The 25,712-nt window shown below is 37.9% G+C and overlaps 2 protein-coding genes across 2 annotated transcripts; one reads left to right on the plus strand and one right to left on the minus strand.

The window, feature by feature from the left end:
• The first annotated feature begins 1,160 nt into the window (after positions 1-1,160).
• On the plus strand, positions 1,161-23,029 carry trim54 (tripartite motif containing 54). Its single transcript, XM_079830475.1, has 8 exons — positions 1,161-1,335; positions 5,447-5,621; positions 9,897-9,992; positions 10,292-10,525; positions 13,700-13,722; positions 15,935-16,059; positions 16,186-16,289; positions 22,124-23,029. The coding sequence occupies exons 2-7, from the start codon at positions 5,481-5,483 to the stop codon at positions 16,269-16,271; spliced, it is 705 nt and encodes a 234-aa protein (XP_079686601.1). The 5' UTR covers positions 1,161-1,335; positions 5,447-5,480; the 3' UTR covers positions 16,272-16,289; positions 22,124-23,029.
• uts1 (urotensin 1) lies at positions 22,522-25,619 on the minus strand. The gene is made up of 2 exons (XM_079830476.1): positions 25,054-25,619; positions 22,522-24,343 (listed from the first exon to the last, which is right to left on the minus strand). Exon 2 carries the CDS (start codon positions 24,315-24,317, stop codon positions 23,880-23,882), a length of 438 nt encoding a protein of 145 aa, XP_079686602.1. The 5' UTR covers positions 24,318-24,343; positions 25,054-25,619; the 3' UTR covers positions 22,522-23,879.
• Between the last annotated feature and the right edge of the window lie 93 nt (positions 25,620-25,712).

The following is a 25,712-nucleotide window of genomic DNA, read 5'->3' on the forward strand; positions in this document are numbered from 1 at the left end:
AACTGCCACTGCAAATAAAATTCAAATTCAGTGTCTTCCATTATTTTGTCTGGCCCAACCTGACGTTTAGTAAACAAGGAAGGCTATTTGCATATCTACTCCAGTAAAAAAATTCTGGGGGAGGACCCACCCACATTTTTTTTGCTTCCGACGCCCATGTCTAAAACCCATAATGACAATATTAAAATGAGAATTCTGTTAATGAATCACCTTCAATCAACCTGTATGCATATCTCGCTTCTGTAGAACACAAAAGAAGATATTTTGAAGAATGCTGGTAACCAAGCTTTGGTTAATATTGACTTCCATTAAATGGACAAAAAAAAAAACACTCAAAATATCTTGCGTGTTTTCACTCACCAATAGATTTTCAGGTTTCAGGTTTTTTTTTTTTTAAACCAAACTTTGTTTAAAGATGTTATGAAAAATATGGTTTTCCCTTTCAATGCAATGTATACACTGTATCTAATTTGCATAATAATGTGTTCTTGGAGCAACAGAAGTGTAATAATGGGAGTAATAGTTGGCAACATTTTCATAATAATATCTAATATTTTATAGGAACATGGATTTGTAGTTTCTTTCCCTATTCACTTGTCGTGTCTCAAAAGCCTGATAAACATGCTTTAAGTCCCGGTGTCCTCTATTGAGGACATGCATGAAATCAATGCCCTGTTTTGTAACAGAAAGTCATATTTGATTAGAAACCACATAACATTTTCCTGAGATGTTGATTTATAACAAACCATTTGAAAATTAGTCAAATAGATGTAAATGATAATTACAAACTATCATATTTCCATAAGAGTGCTAAATTTGACCATTCAGTCATTTTTAAAGACCATGGAGTTGTTGTCCTGGTGAAACCTCAACACAAATGGTATCTCCGAAAAGCCCTGAATGTGTTCTTTACAGGACGTCCAGACTTAAAACTGTGACAATATATGGTGTCAGAGAAATTCACTAAAATATAATGTCCTTGTATATTTCACATATATTTATTCCTTTTAACCTTATGGGTGCCACAGGAGATTAAAAGGAATAATATATTTGAAATGGTATAAACTTTATATTTTTGACTAGTCCCTTAGCTTAAAGAAATGACATTGATGTGTACAATGGCTGATTAACTAATGTTTTAACTAATGTTTTACTGATTTAGGCCTCTAACTCTTTTTGGCAAGACCGTGGCTCTACCACTGTGTCTGTAGGGGGACGTTTCCGCTGCCCATCTTGTCGCCGTGAAGTGATATTGGACCGGCATGGTGTATATGGCCTACAGAGGAACCTGCTAGTTGAGAACATCATTGATATCTACAAATCAGAGTGTACCAGGTCAGTTTTGACTTGCAGTCATCTCTAAAGCGCTGGCTTTTTCTGGACCTGTTCCACGCACCAGGAACGAGCATATCTGTTCTGGAAGCACTGATATGAATGATAGCTATTTATTGTACATACTTCAAAGCAGTCTTTTCTGTATAGAGATCCAGCAACCCCCCTGAGCTGAGTAGCAAAAATACACTGTATGCCAACAGATTTTAATTGCGTTTCAAAAGTCTAGTGACACGCCACTACCCGACACTTGTTCGGTTTCATCAATGAGGCTTAAACCCTGTGTAGTGACACAATATATGATTTACCCACATGTGGGAGATTCTCGTAAACACAACAGAGACATGAGACCTGAGGCTCTGGTGACTGCTGCAGTCCTTTGCCAAAACACTAAATATAACTAGGACGCTTTATCCCTGTGGCAATAAGCAATGTGTCATGAGACCTCCTGTGAAAAATATGCGTAATTGGGTATAATAAGACAGATAGACTTTGACGCCTTTTGTAACAAACGCTGAGGTGCTTATCATAAATACGTAATGTAACATGGTTAATAGTGTGTCTTTGATGGAAAGCAGGTCACCTGAATGTAGAGGTTGTTTCAAAGACACAAAAGATGTATTGTACACACACACACACACACACCTATATACATACACATCTGTGGAGTTTTTGGAGTATTTATAATCATTTTTAAATTTATATAAATAAATGAAACATTTTTTTTTTAAATGGATTATCACACAATAAAATGTAAAATTTTACATACAAAAGTTTTTTTTTTAAATGTAAAATTCACTTTATAAAAGACCCAAATTTCTAACTTTCATTCGTGGGGATAACATGGATAATTTGACATGGTTTAGTGTAAGATTTTTAGCCATCTTTTGGAAAATACAGTAAAAAAAAAAAAAAAAAAAAAAAAAATTATATATATATATATATATATATATATATATATATATATATATATATATATATATATATATATATATATATATATATATATATATATATATATATATATATATATATATATTATAACAATTCAAATGATTTAATTTAGTCAAAGTTTAGCATTTTTTTGTACTGAAAAAAATATTTTTTCAATGATGTTACATTATGATTAGAATCAAACCTGAACAAGAGAAAAGTCTTTAGAGTTTATCATTTATTTCAAACATCTGTTTTTCTTATAATTCTACAAATTTAATCTACACTTCAGTTACTAACTGTAACGGAACAAAAATTAACAGAAATGAACAGTTATATTACATATTGAGTAAAAAATACACAACTTGAAGATCAAAATGCAATGAACTGAACAGCAACAACAAGCAATAACAAATGTATTCCTGTGTGTGTGTGTGTGTGTGTGTGAGAGCATGATCCTTTTGCATTGTGGATGTTTTATGCGGTGTTGGAAGTTTGCCACTTCATTTCTGTATGCGTGTTCTGTGTTGTTTCTGTTTTTGAGGATGAATTTTGTCCTGAGTGTGTCTTTTTTTCGTCACACGAACATAAAAACAGATATCAATCCAATCATTTTTTTTTTATTGTAGATCTACTGTAGAGTGTTGACAACCGTACAAAGTCTCATGGCATTTGGACAAAGGGAACTTTTTATTTTTATTTGAGCAAACGTCCTTTGGGGTCAGAAAAGACCCCGAAGACCCTAGAAGGGTTCAATTGAAATCATCTTTCTTATTTCTTTCTTGAAATTAAAATTTTTAGTGATATCAACTAGGTCATGTTTTCTCTAGTTTTAAAGGGGCTATATGCAACTTTTTCCCCAAAATAAACGTAACAATAGCCTTTTTATTTTACCATTTATGACTCAAACATCTCCTGATGAGCATACTGACACCTTGTCCGCTCACAGTGGGTGCACCTATAAGCCTGTATCCTATTTTTCCTATTTTCTGGCGGGTCGTCTTTTCCCGCGCTGTCTGCGGATGTGACGTCACCACCGCTGCGAGAGCGAGCAGAAAATGAGAGCAGTTCTGTTTTTTGGCCACAGGTGTCAGTCGCGAGTTTAAATTTCAGAAAAACGCATATAGCCCCTTTAACAATAAATCTGACCAAATTCAGTTTTTTTTTTAAGTCAAGAAAATGATTGCCCAGGGGGAATAATAAGAAATATAAACATATAAAATGTGAAGTAAATGTGTTTTGTTGTAACATTTTTAATAGAAAACCAGATAAAATAAATATTTCTTTAAAATTGACCCTATCTTCTTTCTTAATACTTTTCTTAATAATGATTTCAATTAAAAAAAAAATGTATATATATTTTTGTGATATCAGCTAGGTCATGTTTTCTCTAGTTCTCAAATTCTCAAATGTTGTGTTTGTTTGTTTTTTAAGAAAAAAAAAATGTAAATGTGCTTTTTCACATCTGCTAATCTGATATTTTGTCACAAACAAAACACAATATTTTATTTTAAAATGTCTGCTTTTCATGAGCCAGTTCATTCACATCCTATTTTTTTTCTTGTTGAATATTGTTTCACTCTGAAATACATAATATGTTTTTATTTAGGTTTTTTCAAGGAGAATGTCTAAATTTTCAGACATACTGTAAACGTATTAAAATATATCCTGTAGTTTGAGAATTTATGCTTTGAGATCACTAGTTACAAGAAGACAAATGTAAAAGCAAAAATGAATAGGTATAAATAGATTTGTAACCCACACAAAAACTAAGCCTTAAGATTTACATATTTCAATTAATAGTAAAATTCCATCAAAATGAATTGAATAATCCATATGTAAAAAAAAAAAAAAGAATGTAAAAAAAAAAGTAAAGGATTATTCAATTCAATTTGATGTAATATTACTATTAATTGAAACACTTTTTTTTCTTTTCATATGACTACCCTATCAGCAGACATCCACTGGATGGCAGTCTTTCATAAACATATTCTGTTTGAACAGTCCTGCTGCCAACACATTGTACATACAAACCATCTCTTTCCACTTGACAAGACAGATTAGGACAGATGCTTGTTGAAAAGGTCTATGTGAGTAATGTGCCCATTTTAGGGCAGAATATCATATTAGTTGCATCAATCACTTTTAAACGCAGCACCTGCTGCAAATGCCTTTAACGTCAAATTTTCACATCAGCTCCTGTTATAGTGATTCACCTCAGGGGAAGTGATATTGTACCCACGTCACAAAGACAGAATGCATATTGTTGTATGTAGTTTATCATCACATGCACATTTAGATGGATATAAGAACCAGTGTCATTCGCTTTTCAGAATTTAATTGAGGATGTCTTTTAAAACTTCAAAAGAGGTAGCAAACAGGAAGACTTCTTAGATAGAATTCTAATTATCTCAAATTTGAATTTGGGGAAGAATTACAATTTGAATTAGAATTCTGCAGAGTATAACTGTAGTTTTAGAATTCCAGAATTTCCATCTCACTTATACATACTTGTTTTTATAAAGTTATGTTAATAATGTGCTGGACATTTAGTGGTGCTCTATGGGAAAATTAAAATAAATTTTGATTGCTTTGATAATTGTTTTACACTATTTAACTATTCAAAACTTTTAGGTAATTATACTGTATCTGTCAAGAAAAAGGACTGTATTTGAAAGTCAGTTTCTATATAGACACATACCTTAAAGCTATTGTTTGCCACTGTTATTGCCCAGAATAAAAATAAATGATAATAAGCATAGTAAGCAAAGGCTTCAGCCTAAAAGTTTATCGGTTAATATGTATATTTTTGTTTTATTTATTATGAAAAATTGTCTTTAAGGACTGAAATAAAGGAACGAATGAATGAATGAATGAATGAAATATTACATTTAGAAAAAGTTAAATATTCACATTTTGTGACAACATGCCCCACTAGCACGTTAGCGTTGTCATTAAATAGAAATGATTAAATTAAAATGAAATATTATATTATTATACATTTCTTTATATTATATAATTATTACCATAATTACTTTTTCCTCTGGAGCAACCTGGGGTCAGCGCCTTGCTAAAGGGCACAGTGGTGATGGCTCAAATTTGCAAGCTCTGATTTAACAATACAAATCTTTCAGCTTAGTTTACAACATACCATAAATCTCTTTCTGTTTTGACTCTACAGCTTACTCCTGCCCAAAACAGACCAGCAGTAGCTGATGTGCGACCAGCATGAGGAGGAGAAGATCAACATCTACTGCCTCACCTGTGAGACACCGACATGCTCCATGTGCAAGGTGTTCGGGGCTCACAAGGACTGTGATGTGGCCCCACTGCCGGTCATCTACAAGAGACAAAAGGTAGAGGATTTACATACAGTACAATTGACTTTATCAACCAGAGTTGATCTGGGTTTTTTTTAAGTTTGTTTTACTTAGTTTGTTGTGGTGTGAATGACCTCAGAAAAAAAACACAGGCTGTTTTGCGGCTGTGCGACGCTGAGAACTAGACAGATGTGTTTATAACACGCTGACCAGCAGGTTTCACACATTGCAAGGGGCTCGATCTCACCAAACTTCCCTCGCATCAACACCCACCCACATGTGAACACACATACAGTACACAGAACACCAGCAGCCCGGACTCCTGCCTCAACCAATGGCTGCTTTCTCTAGACTGTCCCCACTTTTTCAGTTTTTGCTGCATCTAATTTGCCAGCAAACAAACTTTTCATGTTTTCTGAAGAGATTAATCAAGAAGTTCAACCATTCAAGGTACAATATACAACTTTGTTGTTCAAAATTAACCACATTTAAATAATGAGTCATCATCTATCCTTCTTCCAAAATTGTTTTTGTCTTACATGGATTAACTATGGTAGGGTCCAATTCTCACTATTCCTTATCATATTACTAGGCTATTGGCTGTTTATTAGTACTTATAAAGCACATATTAATGCCTTATTCTGAATGACCATATTCTACACCCCTTAATCCTACCCAATACCTAAACTTAATAACTACCTTACTAATTAATATGACTATTAATAAGCAGTAATTAGGAGTTTATTGAGGCAAATGTCATAGTTTATAGTTTGTTAACAGTGAGAATTGCACCCTAAACTAAAGTGTGACCTATTTTAGACTACTTAGGCATAGGTTACTTGTGTCAACGAGCGAGAAAGGTTGACATGAGTATGCTGATCTCGAAACCTCCAGGGAATCACCCGTTTTAAACAAACGCCGAACAGAGGAGAGTCTGCTGGCAAAAAGAAAATGTGACAGAGCTCGTAATAAAACGAGAAACAACATTGGCTTGGCTTTTCGGAGATGGCAGCAGCTGAAGGATTTAAAAAAAGTTTTTTATTGATTTTTTTTTGGAACAGATCAATTACCATTATGTAGCTCTCTAACAGTTCATTGTAAAGCATTATCTATTGTCAAAGGTCATTTCATTATGGTTGTTTTAGCGCTATGCTGTAATTTATTTTCAAGGGAATGCCGTGTCTATTAATGGATATAGCTACAGTAACGTCTTCAGCTAGTCAGCTCGAGATCCTTTCCATCTAAACTGGTTCTCTCTGGCTCTTAAGCCAAGTAGTATAATAGGATAACCATATTCATCCTCAGTCACGCTGAGCCGACGTACAACCAAAACAATGTTCTTTCGCAAAATACAGTTTTGTTTTTTAATCGCTAGAGGGCCAAAATTTACATAGTGTACCTTTCAAAGGGATAGTTCACCTAAAATGTTTTATTTTGTCATCATTTACTCGCCCTCATGTTGTTTCAAACCTGTGTGAGTTTCTTTTTTCTGTTGAACACAGAAGATATTTAAAAAAAAATTAGTAACCAGACAGTTGACAGTAGCCATTTACTTTCATGGCATTTTTTTCCTACTATGGAAATCAACGGGTGCTGTCAACTGTCTGGTTACCAACATTCTTTAAAATATCTTTAAGTCTATAGGATTTTCGCCCCTGTTTTGTTATCCACCGGGCAAAAATCAGAAATCCAATCACATGGAAAATTAATAATGTATTTCTCATCAACAAGTCGCGTTATTTGAGGTGTCATTCATGTCTGTTACACAAAGTGTTTGAGTGTTTAAGTGTTTGTTCACATCATACCATGTCAGTTAGTTCACTTGACTGAGCCTGGTTTCAAATTAGTTAAATATTTGTGTCATTTTGCAACACATTCGAACTGAATTAAATCATAAGTGACGTGAACAGCTGAATTGAACTTGTTTCATAATTGATGAACTTTTGCTCGGTTAATAAACTGTTCAACGATCAATAACGACTTGAGCTGAACAAAACCGACTTGAGCTGATTCTGTTATTTACCTGTTTAATAATAATAATAATTCATTTTATTTATGGGTGCCTTTCAAAACACTCACTGACCCCTTACAAATAAGATACATGAAAAATTTATGAAAAAAAAAATGAATACACAAAAGTTATATCAATCAGAATAAGCTAATCTAAAAATGTAAAGACTAGAACTGTTACGTATGTCTTGAGTTAAGGTATTCCAAAGACTCCGAGCAGTACAACTAAAAGCTCTACATCCCATGGTAGTCAAATGTACAGATGGTATACGTACATAGAAGCATGAGACCTGAGATATTGGGTAGGTAAGAAGTTCACGCAAATAGATTATGGAGAGCCTTATAAGTAAAATCCAATTGAGTTGCCTTAAAACTGGAGTAATGTGCTCAATTAACAGTGTTGGTGTAATGATCTAGGCTGCTGAATTCTGGACCATTTGAAGTTTGTAAAGATATTTCTGTGAAACACCACTCAGAAGAGAATTGCAATAGTCAATACGAGATGTAACTAATGCATGTACAAGGACAGCAGTACTATTAGTAGAAAGAGATGGTTGAAGACGATTAATATTTCTCAGAAGATAATAAGCTGACCGTGCAGCGTAATGTTATTCACATGTGCCTCAAAAGATAAAGTGCTGTCAAGGATAATACCCAGAGGGGAAGGAGAGATAACAGAATTGTCAATAGTCAATGTAAAACTTTCACAATTTTCTTCTTACTGTTAACCTTAAGAAAATTACATGTAAACCATGATTTAATTTTGGGTAAACAAAGCAAAAGAGAGGAAGGTGGTAATGTTGAATATAGAGCTGGGTGTCATCAGCATAACAATGAAAGTTTATACTGAATTTGCGGGAAATTTTTCCTTAAGGCAATATATAAATAATAAACAGAAGAGGGCCCAAAACGGAGCCCTGAGGCACACCACTGGTAATCTGAGATGTTTGTGATTTGAAATGTATAATTTGAACAAACTGAGTCCAACCTGATAAATACGATCTAAACCAATTTAGAGGAATTCTAGTGATTCAAATGGAAATCAACCTCTCCAATAAAATACTATGTAAAATGATGTCAGAAGCTGCACTTAAATCAAGAAGAATGTGTATTGATAAAGGTCCAGAATCCGCAGCCATCAGTGACTTTAATAACTGCGGTCTCCGTGCTATGATATGAACGATAAGCAGACTGAAACTGCTCGAGCAAGATATTCTATATTAGATGAGCATGTACCTGTTAGCAACAATTTTTTCCTATTATTAAAAAAAAAAATGAAATTATTTATTTATGACTGTGAAGCTACTATATAAATAAAGGTGACTTGAGTATGAGCAATTGCAATGATCTATAGCAAGCACCAATAATAGCACATCACAGAACAGAAACTGGCCCTTAAATAGGACCAAGATACTTACAAGATTCAGGTTGTTCCCAAAAAAATAAATACAGGACCAATGTGTTTCATGTCACACAAAAAAAACGTGCAGTGTCACAGCAGTTTTGTCACTTTCTGATGCTTTCTTGACCTACATGATATTGAGGTCTTGACCTCCTGCACCGCTTGTGAAATGGCTAGTAATGAAAGTCTTCATACCAGGGTGCAACTGGCCCTGAGAAATGAGTCACTCCTCCCTGTTGTGTTTGAGTCATAGCAGCTTCTTCTGGTCTTTACTTTATTTGTCTCTCAGTTTTGTCCTCTGTAAGTGCCTGTTCTCAGCTCTCTCGCTCCCTTCAGCATATACCAGATGAACAATGACTAAACGTTCCAGCCTTTCCCAATAGAAAAGCATGTGCATGGTGGACACCATATGTCGATCTGTTATTTACAGTGTTCCTATGCTGAAGGTCAGTCCTCATTGTAGCAAATAGTTTCTTTCTTCTTACAATATATCTACTTCTGTGGCTCTTGGTTTTGAGATACTGGAACAGAATGACGTAACGCTGCAGGATAGGGTGGTCGATGCCAAAACCGGCTCCCAAACGGCCATGATTTTTGCCAGGTGGCTATGATGACATTTTCTCTTTTAGTCATGGCCCACTATAAACAGTGAATCACTCATTTCAAATGCAAATCAGCAAAGTTTGATCAGTCATGACGGGTAACATTCTTACAATCTCGTCCTTTATTTCACATGCTGTTCTCTTGTCTGTAAGTGTGGTTATCACAAGTTGCATAGCCAAGTCTGACATGGCTTTCTTGTGAAAGATGACACGTTGAGTGCATTGGTCATGTGTTTTCCCCCCTCTTTTTTTATGAAGACCTGTCACAATTGGTTATATTCTGCTGTTTTGTCTCAGACAGAGCTAAGTGATGCCATAGCCATCTTGGAGGCAGGAAATGACAGAATACAGGCCCTGATCTCACAGATGGAGGATATTTGTAGGACTGTCAAGGTGAGAAAGAAATGTTACTGTAAACCACAACAATTATGATATTGTGTGATAGGGCTGGGTGATATAATGAATATTTAAGATATATTCATGATGATTTACTTTTTGCATTAAACATTTTGAATATTCTTGACTGCAGTGGCTGTTTAGTTAAAATGATGGATCCTCTGATTATCACAAGCCATTTCAGAGCAAATATTTATGTTACAAAAGATTTATATTTCAAATAAATGTGAACTTTCTATTCATCAAAGTATACTTTTACTTCAAACTAAAACACAGTCGCTGGTAATCTTTTGTAGGAAAATGGTCGGCGACAGATGCAGCACATCTCTGATAAGTTTGATGAACTTTTTGCTATCCTAGAAGAGCGTAAAAGGGAACTAATAGAGACAGTGGGCCGTGAGCAAAACCAAAAACTGGGCCATGTCCAATCCCTTATCCGTCACCACGGAGACCACTTAGAGATGTCCATCAAACTGGTGGAAACGGCCATCCAGTCCATGGAGGAACCTCAGATGGCTGTGTTTCTCCAGGTACAACAGGGACCTCCCCCTCAGTTGATCCTATCTATCTATCTATCTATCTATCTATCTATCTATCTATCTATCTATCTATCTATCTATCTATCTATCTATCTATCTATCTATCTATCTATCTGTCTGTCTGTCTGTCTGTCTGTCTGTCTGTCTGTCTGTCTGTCTGTCTGTCTGTCTGTCCGTCCGTCCGTCCGTCCGTCCGTCCGTCCGTCCGTCCGTCCGTCCGTCCGTCCGTCCGTCCGTCCGTCCGTCCGTCCGTCCGTCCGTCCGTCCGTCCGTCCGTCCGTCCGTCCGTCCGTCTATCTGTCTGAACCTTGTATAAAGCCAGGTTCAAAACTTTTATCGACATTAAGAGTTACCGTAAAGGTTTTAACAGAGGGTATTTTGAATATCTCTTTTTATCACTCCATAAATCATAAAATACTGTCAACAGCACGAAAAAAATTATTCAATTTTAACCATGTTTTTAGGAATAAAATGTTGTATAAAATCTTTTAGGATATAGATTAGAATAAAACTGAAAGGTTTGGTCCATACTACTAGTGGAAATGGTCTTTAAATATACACTATATTTGCCTTTACTTGCACATTAACTTTAAAGACATCCCATTCTTAATCCGTAGGGTTTAATATGGAGTCAGCCCACTCTTTGCAGCTATAACAGCTTCAACTCTTCTGGGAAGGCTTTCCTCAAGGTTTAGGAGTGTGTTTATAGGAATTTTTGACCATTCTTCTAGAAGCGCATTTGTAAGGCTTAAATGTATTCTATTGGCTTGAGGTCAGGACTTTGTGCAGGCCAGTCAAGTTCCTCCACACCAAACTCACTCATCCATGTCTTTATGGACCTTGTTTGTGCACTGGTGCGCAGTCATGTTGGAACAGGAAGGGGCCATCCCCAAACTGTTCCCACAGAGTTGGGAGCATGAAATTGTCCAAAATGTCTTGGTAAGCTGAAGTATTAAGAGTTCTTTTCACTGGAACTAAGGGGCCAAGCCCAACCCCCTGAAAAACAACCCCACACCAAAATCCCCCCTCCACCAAACTTTACACTTGGCACAATGCAGTCAGCCAAGTACCGTTCTCCTGGCAACCACCCAACCCAGATTCATCCATCGGACTGCCAGACAGAGAAGCGTGATTCGTCACTCCAGAGAACACGTCTCCAATGCTCTAGAGTCCAGTAGCGGCATGCTTTACACCACTGCATCCAACGTTTTGCACTTGGTGATGTAAGGCTTGGATGCAGCTGCTCAGCCATGTGAAAACCCATTCCATGAAGCTCTCTACGCACTGTTCTTGAGCTAATCTGAGGTCATACAAAGTTTGGAGGTCTGTATGAGGCTCTATGATTTTATGTGGCCTACCACTTCGTGGCTGAGTTGCTGTCGTTCCCAATTGCTTCCACTTTGTTATAATACCATTAATAGTTGACTGTGGAATTTTTAGTAGTGAGGATATTTCACGAATGGACTTATGACACAGGTGGCAACCTATCATGGTACCACACTTGAATTCACTGAGCTCCTGAGAGCGACCCATTCTTTCACAAATGTTTGTAGAAGCAGACTGCATGCCTAGGTGCTTGATTTTATTTTATTGGAAGTTGGAACACCTGAATTCAATGATTTGGAGGGGTGTCCCAATACGTTTGGCAATATAGTGTATGTATTGTACTGGAAATCCACAGATGCAAATATATTTGCGAAAAAAACAAAAACATTTTGGATGTTTTCATTCCACTAGTCTGAAACAATGTTATGAAAAGCCAAATAGCTCAAAATCACAAAATTAACCAGTGCATTGTACAATTGTCAAAAAAGATCCCTGTAATGTCTGGCCCTTAAAAGTATCTAGTTCATTAGCCTCAAAGTAGTTTGCAAAGCTACAGACAACATTACCTTAATGTCTTAAATGATCACTTGCTACATCTAATGTCCGGTACACATTGTACGATTATAGGCTATCCCAGACCAAAGATCACCAATTGTGGTGATTTCTGTGGTCGTAGCTCCTAAACGGTGGTCATAACTCGTACAGTGAGAGAGGTTCAAAAACAGCCATTGTCACGATCTTGCGACCAAAGATAGCCTGTGATAATTTTCTGACAGTGTCAGAAATTTAGCATGATCATCTCACAGTGTGTTTGGTGCTATGACCTACGTCTACTGACTAGTCAATAAAAATGCAACATGAAATGGCGTATTGATCAATGTGACATGGTGCTAAAACTCAAAACTACTTACCTCAAGCTCCATTTGCTAGATTGGCATGCCAAGTTGACCTCTTTCCCCTAGCCATAATGACCGCGTCCATATTCTCCTCTTTCGCTTTCTCATCTTTTCATGGCACATAAAAAAACACAATTGCCAAAGTGCGATTCCTCCTGCTCAATTTGTTTACCACTATCGCATGCTGGTAACATTTTATTCTTCTATACCAACTTGTGTTGTACAGTCGTACAGTGTGATTTGTAATGATCTTATAGGATCGCCGAAATTGCACAGTCTGTGGCAGGCATAACTTGCGCAAACCTCTGGCATCATTGATCAATGGCAGTACAGGTGCTTGTGAATATGTGATGTGGACTTATTGAGCTGTGTGGAGCTAACGCTGCAACACCTCTCCGGGGATGCTAGCGGCAGAGCTGGTTGCTTTCAGAGCCCCCCAGAGATGCTTCATGCAAATGATCCAGCCCTTGCGTATGCTGTTTGCTGATTGACACTAAATTTCAAGCATCCTTTAATGACAAGGCCCATGGAGGGGGGCTGACATTGATTAGCAAACCTCCCACAGCTGGGGACGGAGGAACCCAGAACCCTGTCCTTTGACTAGTGGCTCAAGCAGTCAATACTTCACCATGGCTGAGAGCTGCACTTTGCAGAAATAGACTTTAAATGTAGGTGATGGAGAGGTGTAATTGTTTTTTTGAAACCGCTTTCACTGTAAAGTGGAAGCCTCAGGTGCAGCACTGCTCTTTTTAACTAGCACTTCTCAGTGCAAACAGAGTGTCAAAGGAGACTGCCTAACAAGTGTCTGTGATTTAGTATGTACCCTTTTTTGTGTGCGCAGTGAAACTATGCTGCAGAGGACTGGGGGTTTTATGTTTTAATCTGCTGCAGAATCCTCTATCTATAGTCCTAAAATGAGTGTTCTTCTTTGTTGTGTTCACAGAGTGCAAAGGAAGTGTTCAAGAAGTAAGTCAGCTGTGAGTGATGTGTCTTAAAGGGATAGTTCACCCAAAAATGTAAATTCTGCTTGTCTATATCATGTATGTTATCATATATGGCTTTCTTGATGACCGAATTTTCATTTTATGTTGAACTGTCCATTATTCAGCATGTGTGCTTCATCAATATCTGATGCCTCCTAAAGACTAACAATCATGATTAACAACCTCACAGACAATGACTCAACCAGCCTCCCACCCCTAACAACCCACTGTATTATGCATTGCTTCATAACTGCCTCAATATTGTGGGAAAGATTCTGGATTTATTAAAATCCCTCATAATACTACTTATTTATCTTCTGCTGACTTCTGAGTGTAATTCAGCTCCTAATGCTAAATGTGTTTCAAATGTAATTTGGTCCTGTGATGGTAAAGCTGAATTTTTTTGCATCATTACTTCAGTCTTCAGTGTCACATGATCCTTCTGAAAACATTCTAATATGCTGATTTGGTGCTCAAGAATATTTTCTTATTATTATCAATGTTAAAACAGTGCTGTATTCTTTTGTTTTTTGTAACATAAATGTCTTTAATGTTGCTTTTGAGCAATTTAATGCTTCCTTGCTGAATAAAAGCATACATTATTTTAAATAGTCCCCCATCTGACTATAAGTAACTTTACAACATTTCAACTTATTCTACTCACCCGAACCCCAACATCTAACCCTAACCTAACAGTTTACTAATACTCTACTGACTGGTAGTTGACATGTTTTTGCAAAGTTACTTATAGTTAGTAGAATGTCTAAAGTGGACCATCACTTGAACGCCAAAATTGTGAACTGTAGTGTTTTTAAATAAATGTAAGATTAAATGTAAAATCCCCCAGTGACTTATGCCGATAGGCCTTTTTAAGTATTTGTGCCATATTTGACCCGTTTTAGACTAGAACAGAGTTCTTACAGCCTTTATCAGTATTTCATTGTTTACTAGTTGATGATTACTTTTATCATTTCATTGTCAAGCAAGCACAATATTTCAACTCTGTTATGGGAAAAATCTATTGAGATTTTTTTCTTTACACAAAGTTGAAAAATATTAACAGAAAACATTGTAATATGTTGCAATATTTGTAAGTCTATAGCCATTTTGGCTAAACATTCAACCCTAAAAATTTGAAATGTAACATTGATATTTGAATTGAGAAAGAGATCTCATGGATTATTGACTTTTTTTTCTAATGAGCTCTTTGTTGAGGCAGTTATCTATGGCAGCTTGTTTCCGCCAGAATAAAAAAATTTAAAAAGGTAATTGCGACTTTTTATCTCACAATTCTGACTTCTCTTCCCTCAGAATTGGACTGTATACTTTATAACTGACTTTATAACGCAATTTTATTTCGCAATTTCACACAATTCTGAAAAAAAAAGAGTCAGAATTACGAGTTATAAAGTCAGAATTGCATGATATAAAGTCAGAATTGAAAGTTTATATATCACAATTCTGACTTTATATCTCGCAATTGACTTTATATCACGCAATTCTGACTTTATAACTCGCAATTCTGACTTTATATCACGCAATTCTGACTTTATAACTCGCAATTGTGATTTTTATATCTCGCAATTCTGAGAATTTCTAAAAATAAAAAGTCGCAATTATCTTTTAAAATGTTTCCATAGTTATCTGTTCAATTTATACTGATAGATAACTGGTACTTTACAAGGCTGTGACCACATATTTACAATTGCCGGTAATAGTTGAAGAAACTTTTTCTGAAAAAAATTGTTGAGCACAAATCTGAATATTATGGTGATCCTGAAGTCAGTATAATATGATTTCAAGTTGAAAGGCATGAACGTTCAACATTGAGGTTTTCAAGTATTTCCTTCAGTAAATGCAAGTCTTCCATTGATGCTGCTAGCTAGACAAGTAAGTTGCCTCCAAAAAGCACTTGTTTGCAAAATGAAACTTTATGCAGCATGCGCAGTAACGCATGAATCAGCATTCATCACATTTTCCCCCAAAACCTCTTAACTGTTTAGAAAAATGCTTACGCTTACAACACTGTCTAGCTGTGTCTTATGTTTCATGCTACCCTCCACCTGCGGAGACGGCGAGTGGTGCCTTGTGCACCTGCGTCACGAGCAGCCACGGGGAGACAGAGGAACTGGGACCTAACGCTATCTGTCACTTTTATATTTGTCCGAGTGCCTTCACCGCTCTGTCCTTGACAGGATCACAGACACTGCCAAGGCCTCCAACATTGAGCAGACGGAGGCAGGCTTTGAGAGCATGGACCACTTCATCATCAACACCATGGATGTGGCCGAGATGCTGAGAGGCATTGACTTCCAAACAGGTAAAGGCTTCACTGTTATGATGACATCATCTTTGTCACATGTACATTGATGTCCAGTTATTTGTGTTGGCAAGTTGAAGTTGCATTGTCATGTATTTTTATTGATGAAACGTACTTTTGTTGCAGGTGAAGATGGGGAAGACGGCAGTGACGAAGCTCCTGAAGACCTGACCAACTCACCTGGTCAGAGTGGTGAATCAGGGAGATGCTAACTTGTTTTTAAATCCAAGGTTAGTTTCAAAGATGAATTTGTGGGGCCTTAAAGGGATAGTTCACCCAAAAAGGACATTTCTGCTATAATTTGCTCGCCCTCATGTCGTTCCAAACCTGTATGAGTTTCTTTCTTCTGCGGAAAACAAAAGGAGAGCTTTTGAAGAACACTGGGAATCAAACGACTTTGGAGCCTATTGGCTTGGATGGAAAAAAGGACATTTTTCAAAATAAAGTCAAAAGTCCTTTAAGTGCTTTCTTTTTACTTTTTCCCATGTTCAAATTCTTATAAAAGTTCAAAACCATTTAACCCTATAAAGCCTACTGTATCATATTTGATGCACAAATTTCTAAGCCCTCTAAATTATCATCATGATCGAAACTTTGCTGAAAAACCTGTTGTACACAAACTTCTACATGCCTTCTGTCATCTGATTGATTATTTATATTTTTTTAGCAAGTCAATTTGTAGTGTAAATTTATAAATGTCCACTTTCAGGTTGTGGTACATGTGTCTTTTTGCTGTGAAATCTTTACTATTTTTATTAAGTAAACGAAAGAATAACTTTTATGTTGTTAGTAATATACACTATATTGCCAAATGTATTGGGACACCCCTCCAAATCATTGAATTCAGGTGTTCCAATCACTTCCATGGCCACAGGTGTATAAAATCAAGCACCTAGGCATGCCGAAGCTTCTACAAACATTTGTGAAAGAATGGGTCGATCTCAGTAGCTCAGTGAATTCCAGTGTGGTACTGTGATAGGTTGCCACCTGTGCAATAAGTCCATTCGTGAAATGTCCTCACTACTAAATATTCCACGGTCAGCTGTTAGTGGTATTATAACAAAGTTGAAGCAAATGGGAACAACAGCAATTCAGCCACGAAGTGGTAGGCCATGTAAAATCACAGAGCGGGGGCACAGTGACGCACAGTGCGCAGAAGTTGCCAACTTTCTGCAGAGTCAATAGCTACATAGCTCCAAACTTTGTGTGGCCTTCAGATTAGCTCAAGAACAGTGCATAGAGAACTACATGGAATGGGTTTCCATGACCAAGCAGCTGCATCCAAGCCTTACATTACCAAGTGCAATGCAAAGCGTTGAATGCAGTGGTGTAAAGCACGCCGCCACTGGACTCTAGAGCAGTGGAGACGTGTTCTCTGGAGTGACCCATCACACTTCTCTGTCTGGCAATCCAATGGATGAGTCTGGGTTTGACGGTTGCCAGGAGAACGGTACTTGCCTGACTGCATTGTGCCATGTGTTAAGTTTTGTGTAGGGGGGATTATGCTGTGGGTTGTTTTTCAGCGGTTGGGCTTGGCTCCTTAGTTCCACTGAAAGGAACTCTTAATGTTTCAGCATTCATACATTTTGGACTATTTCATGCTCCCAACTTTGTGGGAACAATTTGGGGATGGCCCCTTCCTGTTCCAACATGAATGCTCACCAGTGCACAAAGCAAGGTCCATAAAGACATGGATGAGTGAGTTTGGTGTGGAGGAACTTGACTGGCCTGCACAGAGTCCTGACCTCAACCCAATAGAACAACTTTGGGATAAATTCGAGTTGAGACTGCGAGCCAGGCCTTCTCATCCAACATCAGTGCCTGACCTCACAAATGCGCTTCTAGAAGAATGGTCAATGGTCAAAAATTCCCATAAACACACTCCAAACCTTGTGGAAAGCATTCCCAAAAGAGTTTAAGCTGTTGTAGCTGCAAAGGGTGGGCCAACTCCATATTAAACCCTACGGATTTTAAGAATGGAATGTCTTTAAAGTTCATGTGCATGTAAAGATAGGTGTCCCAAAACTTTTGGCAATATAGTGTATTAGGACACTCGTGTAGTGTATACCGGCCTCGTGTCTCACGGAGGAGCTCGGACACATAAAAAGAAGGAGGCAGGAACCAGCGAAAGTTTAAAGACGTTATATAAATAAATAAATAAACACAAAATGAAAGTAAAACACAGACAGCCCCTCACGGACGGCTGCCGCGCACACCACACACATAATAAAACATAAATATAACATAAAATCCAGGCCTGGTCCTCTCTGGTCCTTCACTGTCGTCGCTCCTCCTTTTATGCTCCCGTCACTCCTCAAGAGAGATCCGAGACCGGTGTGACGTGCAGCTGGCGCTCATCATCCAATCACTCACCAGCCTCTCACCGCTCTCTCACATTGATTTACATTACAAGCTATCAGAATATTATATATATTTTTTATTTATATTGTTTTGTATCACACTAAATGAGCTATAAAAGCTCAAATATGATTATGATACTCAACAAAACTAAATAAATTCAATAGTTTGTCCAAAAGAAACTGTTCCAATTTTTTTTATACAGTATATATATTTCTGACCGTTATTTCATATGTCAGGCTTTACAGGGTTAAAGTGTTTCTCTTCTCTATTAGTGTGAATCTGGCAGATCATGCAGACGTCCCATCCTGTGACGTGATCATTCTTGGCAGCAGTGGCACTCATTGTGTTATTGAGTACACTCGTCATCTCCCACCAAACTCTATTAAAAATTCGCTGACTAAAGTCTCTGTAAGGGCATAACAATTTGGATCTTGTGAAATGTTGATGTAATGAACTACACCTGCGTAAACCTTATACATCAATGAAAAATCACATCAACACCAGTTAATATGAAATTGCAAATGGCTGAAAAAAGAACATTCTAAGAAATTGTTTAGTATAATTTTTTTTGCAGAAGTCGCTCGGTTTAAAGTTCTTCTCTCACAGAAGAAAATTCTGTCATCATTTTCTCACCCTCATGTTGTTTCAAACCCCCCGATAGTATTCTTTCTTGCATACACTCCAAGATAAAGGCTTCAATAGTTTTTTGCTGCAGTGATGCCATAGAAGAACCATTTTGGGGGAAAAAATTCTTAAAGTAAATTGTAAAAATAAGCTTTTCTTCCTAAAGCTGCAGTCCGTAAGTTTTGCCTCTTTGTTGCCATCTCTGTTTGAAACCTGGATTCTGCTGTTATTTGCAGAATTATTATCTTTACATGGGTTGTGCTGTGGCGCGGATCGTCAGTGCGGATTAATCTAATGTTTTGAGGAGTATGGGTGGCTGTCAGTTTGTCTGGCTATCACCAGACCAAGCTCAATTTAAGATTGAACATTGGTCTGGGGAGTCTGCTAGGTATTTTCTACTGCACAAGAGGCGTGATAACCGAGCATAATTCAAATGACTCTGTACGCAGTTGGATAGTCCTTCAACCAATCAGACAACAAGAGGCGTGATCAACGGGCAACGACCCATCGCCTCAATCCATCATCGTGTTAAACCCGGCCAATTCCGCACCAGGTGGATAAGCCAGTCTGTGATTGGTTCCCGCAAAAGTGTGACAGCAGGATACATGAATGTACAGGTTTCCAGCCTGAGCTGCAGGGTGAAATCAAATCGCCGGCAGATCTGGCTGGGTTTACCCAGTCTAGCTGTCAGTCCCTGTACTTCGGAATCACAGATTCTACATCTTGGATGTATGACCAAAATAAGAATTTTCTCCTGAAAATGTCATCTGAACAAGTAACATGTCTGCTACTTTTGTTTTGACCAACTGAGAAAAATCACGCTACCAATGGTGATTAAATCTAATGATCGCTGCGTGACTACGTGCATTTAGTGTGTATTAGCATTACCTGTAGATTTCAATTTCTGTACAGTCTAATATTTTGCTTTTGAGTACGGGTGTATCTCCACTGTCACTGATGATTGTCATTTGGTCCTTTCTGTATTACAATCATAGAGAGATGGCTGAGAGAAAAGGTCAGAGGAATATCACTGGAATAAGAAGGGTTATGATCAGGCAAGAGCTTTAGGGAGGGCGCTGTGTAGGCTACTGCATGTTAATTTTTGTTCTTCCTTGTTGTCCGTCATCTTTGCTTTATTTTGGCGAAGCATTATTTTGCTCCACTTCAGCTATGATAAATAGACATCCACACGAGTTCATGCGTTTTCAAGGTCCAGAAAAGTAGGAAAGACATTGTTAATATAGTCCATGCGACTCCAGTGGTTCTACCTTAATTTTATGAAGCGATAAGAATACTTTTTTGTGCAAAAAAACGAAACAAAAATAACTGCATTCAACAATCTCTTCTCGTCTGTGCCAGTCTCCAACACTGTTGAGGTAATGTAAACAGTGCAGCGCTTCCGAGCTCTACGTCAGAACGGCGGCTCACCATTGGCTAGCTCCTGCGTCAGCATCACATGCAAACGTCGCGGTGCTCACGTGAACACCGTCGCCCAATGGTAAGCCGGCATTCTGACGTAGTACTTCAAAAGCAATGCACTGTATTTACTATGTCAACAGCGTAGGAGACTGGCACAGGTGAGAAGAGATTGTTGAATAAAGTCATTATTTTTGGGGGTTTGCACACAAACCACTGGAACCACTGGAGTCACATGGACTATTTTAACATTGTCTTTCCTACCTTTCTAGACCTTGAAAAAGGTAATTAAATAGCTGTCTAAGGAGGGGTCAGAGAGCGCTGGGATTTCATTAAAAATATCTTCATTTGTGTTAAGAAGATGAACGAAGGTCTTACGGGTTTGGAACGACATGAGGGTGAGGAATTAATGACAGAATTTTTGGGTGAACTAACCCTTTAATTTATCATTTTATTGTATTTTAAAGAATGGTTCCAAAAGGGTTATTTTCACAGTGATGCCATATATTTGGTTCCCCAAAGGACCTTTCAGTGAACAGTTCTTAAAAGAACCATTTTTTCTTAGTGTGAAGAACATTTGAATAATCTAATAAACCTACTATAAAGGACCTTGTGTGCAGTGGAAAGAAAAGTTCTTCATAGATGCCAGTTAAGAACCTCTATTTTTAAGAGTGTAGTGAGGAAACAGTAAAAACTTTGTTCCTTAAACTTCCTACTTCATACAACTTGGAAAATAGTATTTGCACACAATACATTTCCTGTTCTTCAAGAGGTGGGTATCCTGTCATGCAGGGGCGTCCCCACCTCTGCAAGTGTTCTTTAAATAACCGCTCCTCTTACTTCAATTTAAAGGTCAGAAACCTCAGTTAATCGGGCAGCATGCAGCTTTCTCTCTGGCCCTTTACTGATCTAATAAGACCGTGTGTCCATTGAGTAAGTGCGGCGTTGAGAACAGGGCTAAATCGCAAGTGGCAGGCACTCTGAATCCTACCTCTCGGCTTCCGATGGTCCATCCGCCCCCACCTGCGCTGGAGCCGTGAGTCTACTTCCACCCATTACTTAATAACCGCTCGGTCTCTGTGCCACCAGATAGGATATATGGCAGTGGAGATATATGCTCTCACCGACGCTGACCTTGTCACTCGTGCTGTCAGCTCATTGATCAATTCATGGAGGGAAGGAGAGTGAGAGAGTCATTTGGCGAAGCAGTATGTATGTGCAGAACAACTCCACACATGGAGTGTGTCCACTCGGAATGAGGATGGATCTTATTTTGAGGACGTGGTGCGTCACAAGCTGACGTACAGGCCTTCGTGCAATTTAAAGCCATAATTCTTCCTAGAATAAGTGTTTTTTGGGTGTCAGAAGCAGGATGGAGAGGCAATCTGCAGAATGAGATGCGACTTGTTGAACAGTTGCTTGAGCTTAATATATCTTTTAGAGTTGCCTTTATTTTATGCTTAAATGGCTAAAAACAGTTTATGTAACACAATGTGTACAATGACACTTCCTAAAAACAATGAGCGTTCAGTCAACATATGTTCTTGCCAATGCAAAGCACACACTGTCCTCTCCCACTTGCCCCATTTATGACTGAAATAGACGGAGTGTAAGTGGAAGATTATGGAAGATTTAACTCATATGTTTTATTTTTCATTTCCAGGGTATTTCCTGTGCTGACTTAAGAGAGACTATAAGGAGGAGGTTTTCTTTAATCCTTTCAACATGGCGAGAGCTTCTTTCATCTGGCATTTTGTGGCCCTAAGACTCTGAGCTATAGTTCAGTAAGAGGAATTACATATTTATTCATAGCTTTTACATTCTGGATGTTTAAATCTGTGTGTTTATGATGCAGTTTTTGGTCTTTTTTGATCACATAACTTTAGCAGAGTTGATACCACTTAAAATTCGAGGAGAACATTTGATCCCAAAAAAACTTTTGTGGGTATAATAATATATATTATTTGGACAACCCACAAATGTTTTTGGTATCATATGTTCTATATATATAGAACACACACATATATATAGTCCTATTTTGTCCTTTTTTGTTGTTTATTTGGATGAGCCAAATTTTGTAGGTTATCTGTAAATCAATATTTTTTTAATTTTCAAAAGAGGTGAATAATTTTTATAACAGGCTGATCACTCTTTATTTATCTACAAATACACCCAACCTTAATTAAAAATAATGCTGATTCATTTGAATTGAAACTGCAAATGTCACTTCAACCATTAGTATCTCATGAAAAAAGGCTTTTGGAAGTATCGCAGTTACAGGCGCTTAACATTTCAAAAGAATATGGAGTAATTTTCAACAGTTTCTCACCTTTTTATGTGTTTTTATGTTAATGCCCGTGTACATGTCAGTGATGCCGGCTTCTGCTGTGATCATTACCACTTTTAATGGGTGATAATGAGGTTTACATGTTTGCAGTTACTTGTAAAAGGCATGTCGTCTCATTTATTTCTGCAGATTCATGTTCAAAATACAAAGTCATGTTAGGTGCAATATAAGATGTCATTTACATAATGATAAGCAATATACAATGTACAGTATATCTCTAGCACTTTGTAATATTGTCCAACATTATTGTCACAAACGTGGTTGAAGTGCAAAGATCATTGTTTCCCACCATGTGAGGAGAACATGCTTTTGCACTTACACTGGGATTATATTGGCGTTATTACCAAAATATAGCATTTTATGTCATGAGAACACTCCCGTTGAGAGGTTGCAACCAAACCAGCCACACAAACATGACTGTGGCCCATTTACAAGTGAACAGTGAGCATCTATACCCACGTTGTATATGATAGAATTAGCAATAATAGGATTTGTAACGGTTTAGTAGTACTTCTTCCATTCATAACACGAATTAGGAGGTCAATCACTTTAAACACTAAAAGGGTACCAGTCGATTGATTGATTTGGTTACACATGCATAACCCCTGCACAGCGTTTAGAGGTCCTGAACAGGGACCTTTTGCATGTGGTTCCCGGTTCTGAAATGGTCCAGAGGTGATGGAAACAGCAGCAGGTCACCAGAAACTCTTCTGGATAACAGATGGATGCCACTCTTAAAAATAAAGGTTCCACATAACCCTGATGCCACAGAAGAACTTTTTTTATGCTAGCTCTTCAAGCCGGGGCGCTTTAAAGAACCCAGAAACCAATAGCCTGATCTGAAGAAGATTTTTTTTTTTTTCATCTCCAAAGAACCACAGCCAACTCAACAACGAGAAGGAGGTTCTTTGCTGAACCAAAGAACCGCTGAAGAACCTTTATTTCTAAGAGTGTGGGTCGAGCAGGAGGCATCGGTGAATGTCGTATGCTTTAGCGAGAGTTTGGGGGTGTGAAAGAGTGCATTGAGCTTGTTCTTTACTCGCCGACTGAAAGCATCATCGTTGAACCACAGCTACTTCCCAACCTCATCTAGATATTTGCGGTTCAGTCCCGCCTGTTCCCTTTGATTCTCGTTCCGCGCCATTTCGATCATGTTTCTCAGCAGGTGGAAGGTGAGGTCGATGGAGATCGGAGGGTCGTCGTTCCGTTTGGAAAACTCCGTGAGCTCCTCTAAGCTGTTGTCCTCGTGAGGGGAGCGCAGCTGCGCCGTGGGGAAGTGCTGGAGATGCAGGACGCCACCTGTTTTCTGCGCTCCGACGCTTCTTTGCAAATACTGAAGGAGTTTTTCGCTCAGCAGGTACGACATGGCGTCGTCTCCAGCCCTGTTTAGGAGCACGTCGTCTAGCCGGTTGCTCATGAAGCTCAGATCGCGGGGTCGACAGGTGCTCAGCGGGATGTGGGTGGTCAGTAAGACTGAAGTAATGAGCAGGACCAAAGGGACGGGCTTCATGCTGGACACAGCCGCGCGCGCGCTTCCTGAGGAAAACACCCAGGTGTGTTACTTCACATCAAACCAAAACTTCAATACACACTGAAATAGTTTCAGCTGTTTGAAATACCTATAAGTAGCATAAATGGCAATTAGTAAACGAGTTATTTGTATACAAGTATATAAATAAATTAAACGTTTGTTTAGTAAATATAAAAGTGCTTAGACCAAGTAGCCTAGATAGTAGATTTTTTTTTTTTTGGCTACTAAAATCGATTATAAAAATTAAACATTTACAAAAATATTTTTTCCAATATATTTTTCTCTCTCCAAATTGTTCGTGTTAATTACAAAAATCAATTCAAAATGATGAATATACACTTATAAAATCGATTATTATATAAAAAATTATATTATAAAAAAAATATACAAATAGTCGTACATCCAACAATACCGGTGAAGAGTTAAGAGAGTTTGTAAAAAACTATGATGATCGTCAATATCACAGTAAATGTAGCATATATCTGCACACACCGTTGTGTTTTAATTAAAGACGAGTAACAAATCGTCAACTAATATTATATCAATACCGAATGTACTCTAATAGACAGATAAACCAAATCTGTAAGAAATCTGAACAATCCTCTCAATGAATAAACAATAACGACAGCCCTGTACGATATAAACACTAAGAACATCTCGACTCTTGAACGGCCTCAGTCAAAAAGTTGAAAGCAAGTCATATAAGGAAACTTACTCGATCGTCTTCTGTTGCTTCAAAAGTACTTGTGAGGAAGAGTGTTTGCAGACAGACTGGAGTGGAGCTCCTGTAGCTCAATGGTTATATACATCACACACCGCTCCATTGACGTCAGTGCACTGCATAAACTGCTTGTGAATGAGGCAAATCTGAACTGGAGGGAAGAGTGGAGTAAAGGTGCTGTAGATCCGAAAGACAAGGTGAGGCGTTTCTTTGCCTCTCCAAAGTTTTCAATCAGGACAGATGATCTTGATGCTGTTGCAAAGTCATGAACTTAAGTTTCAAAAAGAATATATCCGGAGTTGGGAGAGCAGGTGATCAGTGGATGGCGACACTTTGACTGTCAAATGACTTGTTTGTTAAATGCACCTGAGCAAAGTGAGCTGAGGAGCTGCTGTCGTGATGGATTTCTGCATGGCTGGTCATTTGTGGTCAGGAGGAGAGCAGAAGCGCGCGACGGGGACACGAGAGGCTCTGACTCTGTCCAAGGTGCTGAAAATCTTCAAGACGCAGTCAGACCTCGCTGCTTCATTTATATTATAATAAAACTATTTCTTTGCATATTTCTATATTGGGTGAGGTCTGTCATCTATCTATCTATCTATCTATCTATCTATCTATCTATCTATCTATCTATCTATCTATCTATCTATCTG

This window comes from Gobio gobio (genome assembly GCF_949357685.1).
Source record: "Gobio gobio genome assembly, chromosome: 12".
Classification (NCBI taxonomy): Eukaryota; Metazoa; Chordata; class Actinopteri; order Cypriniformes; family Gobionidae; genus Gobio; species Gobio gobio.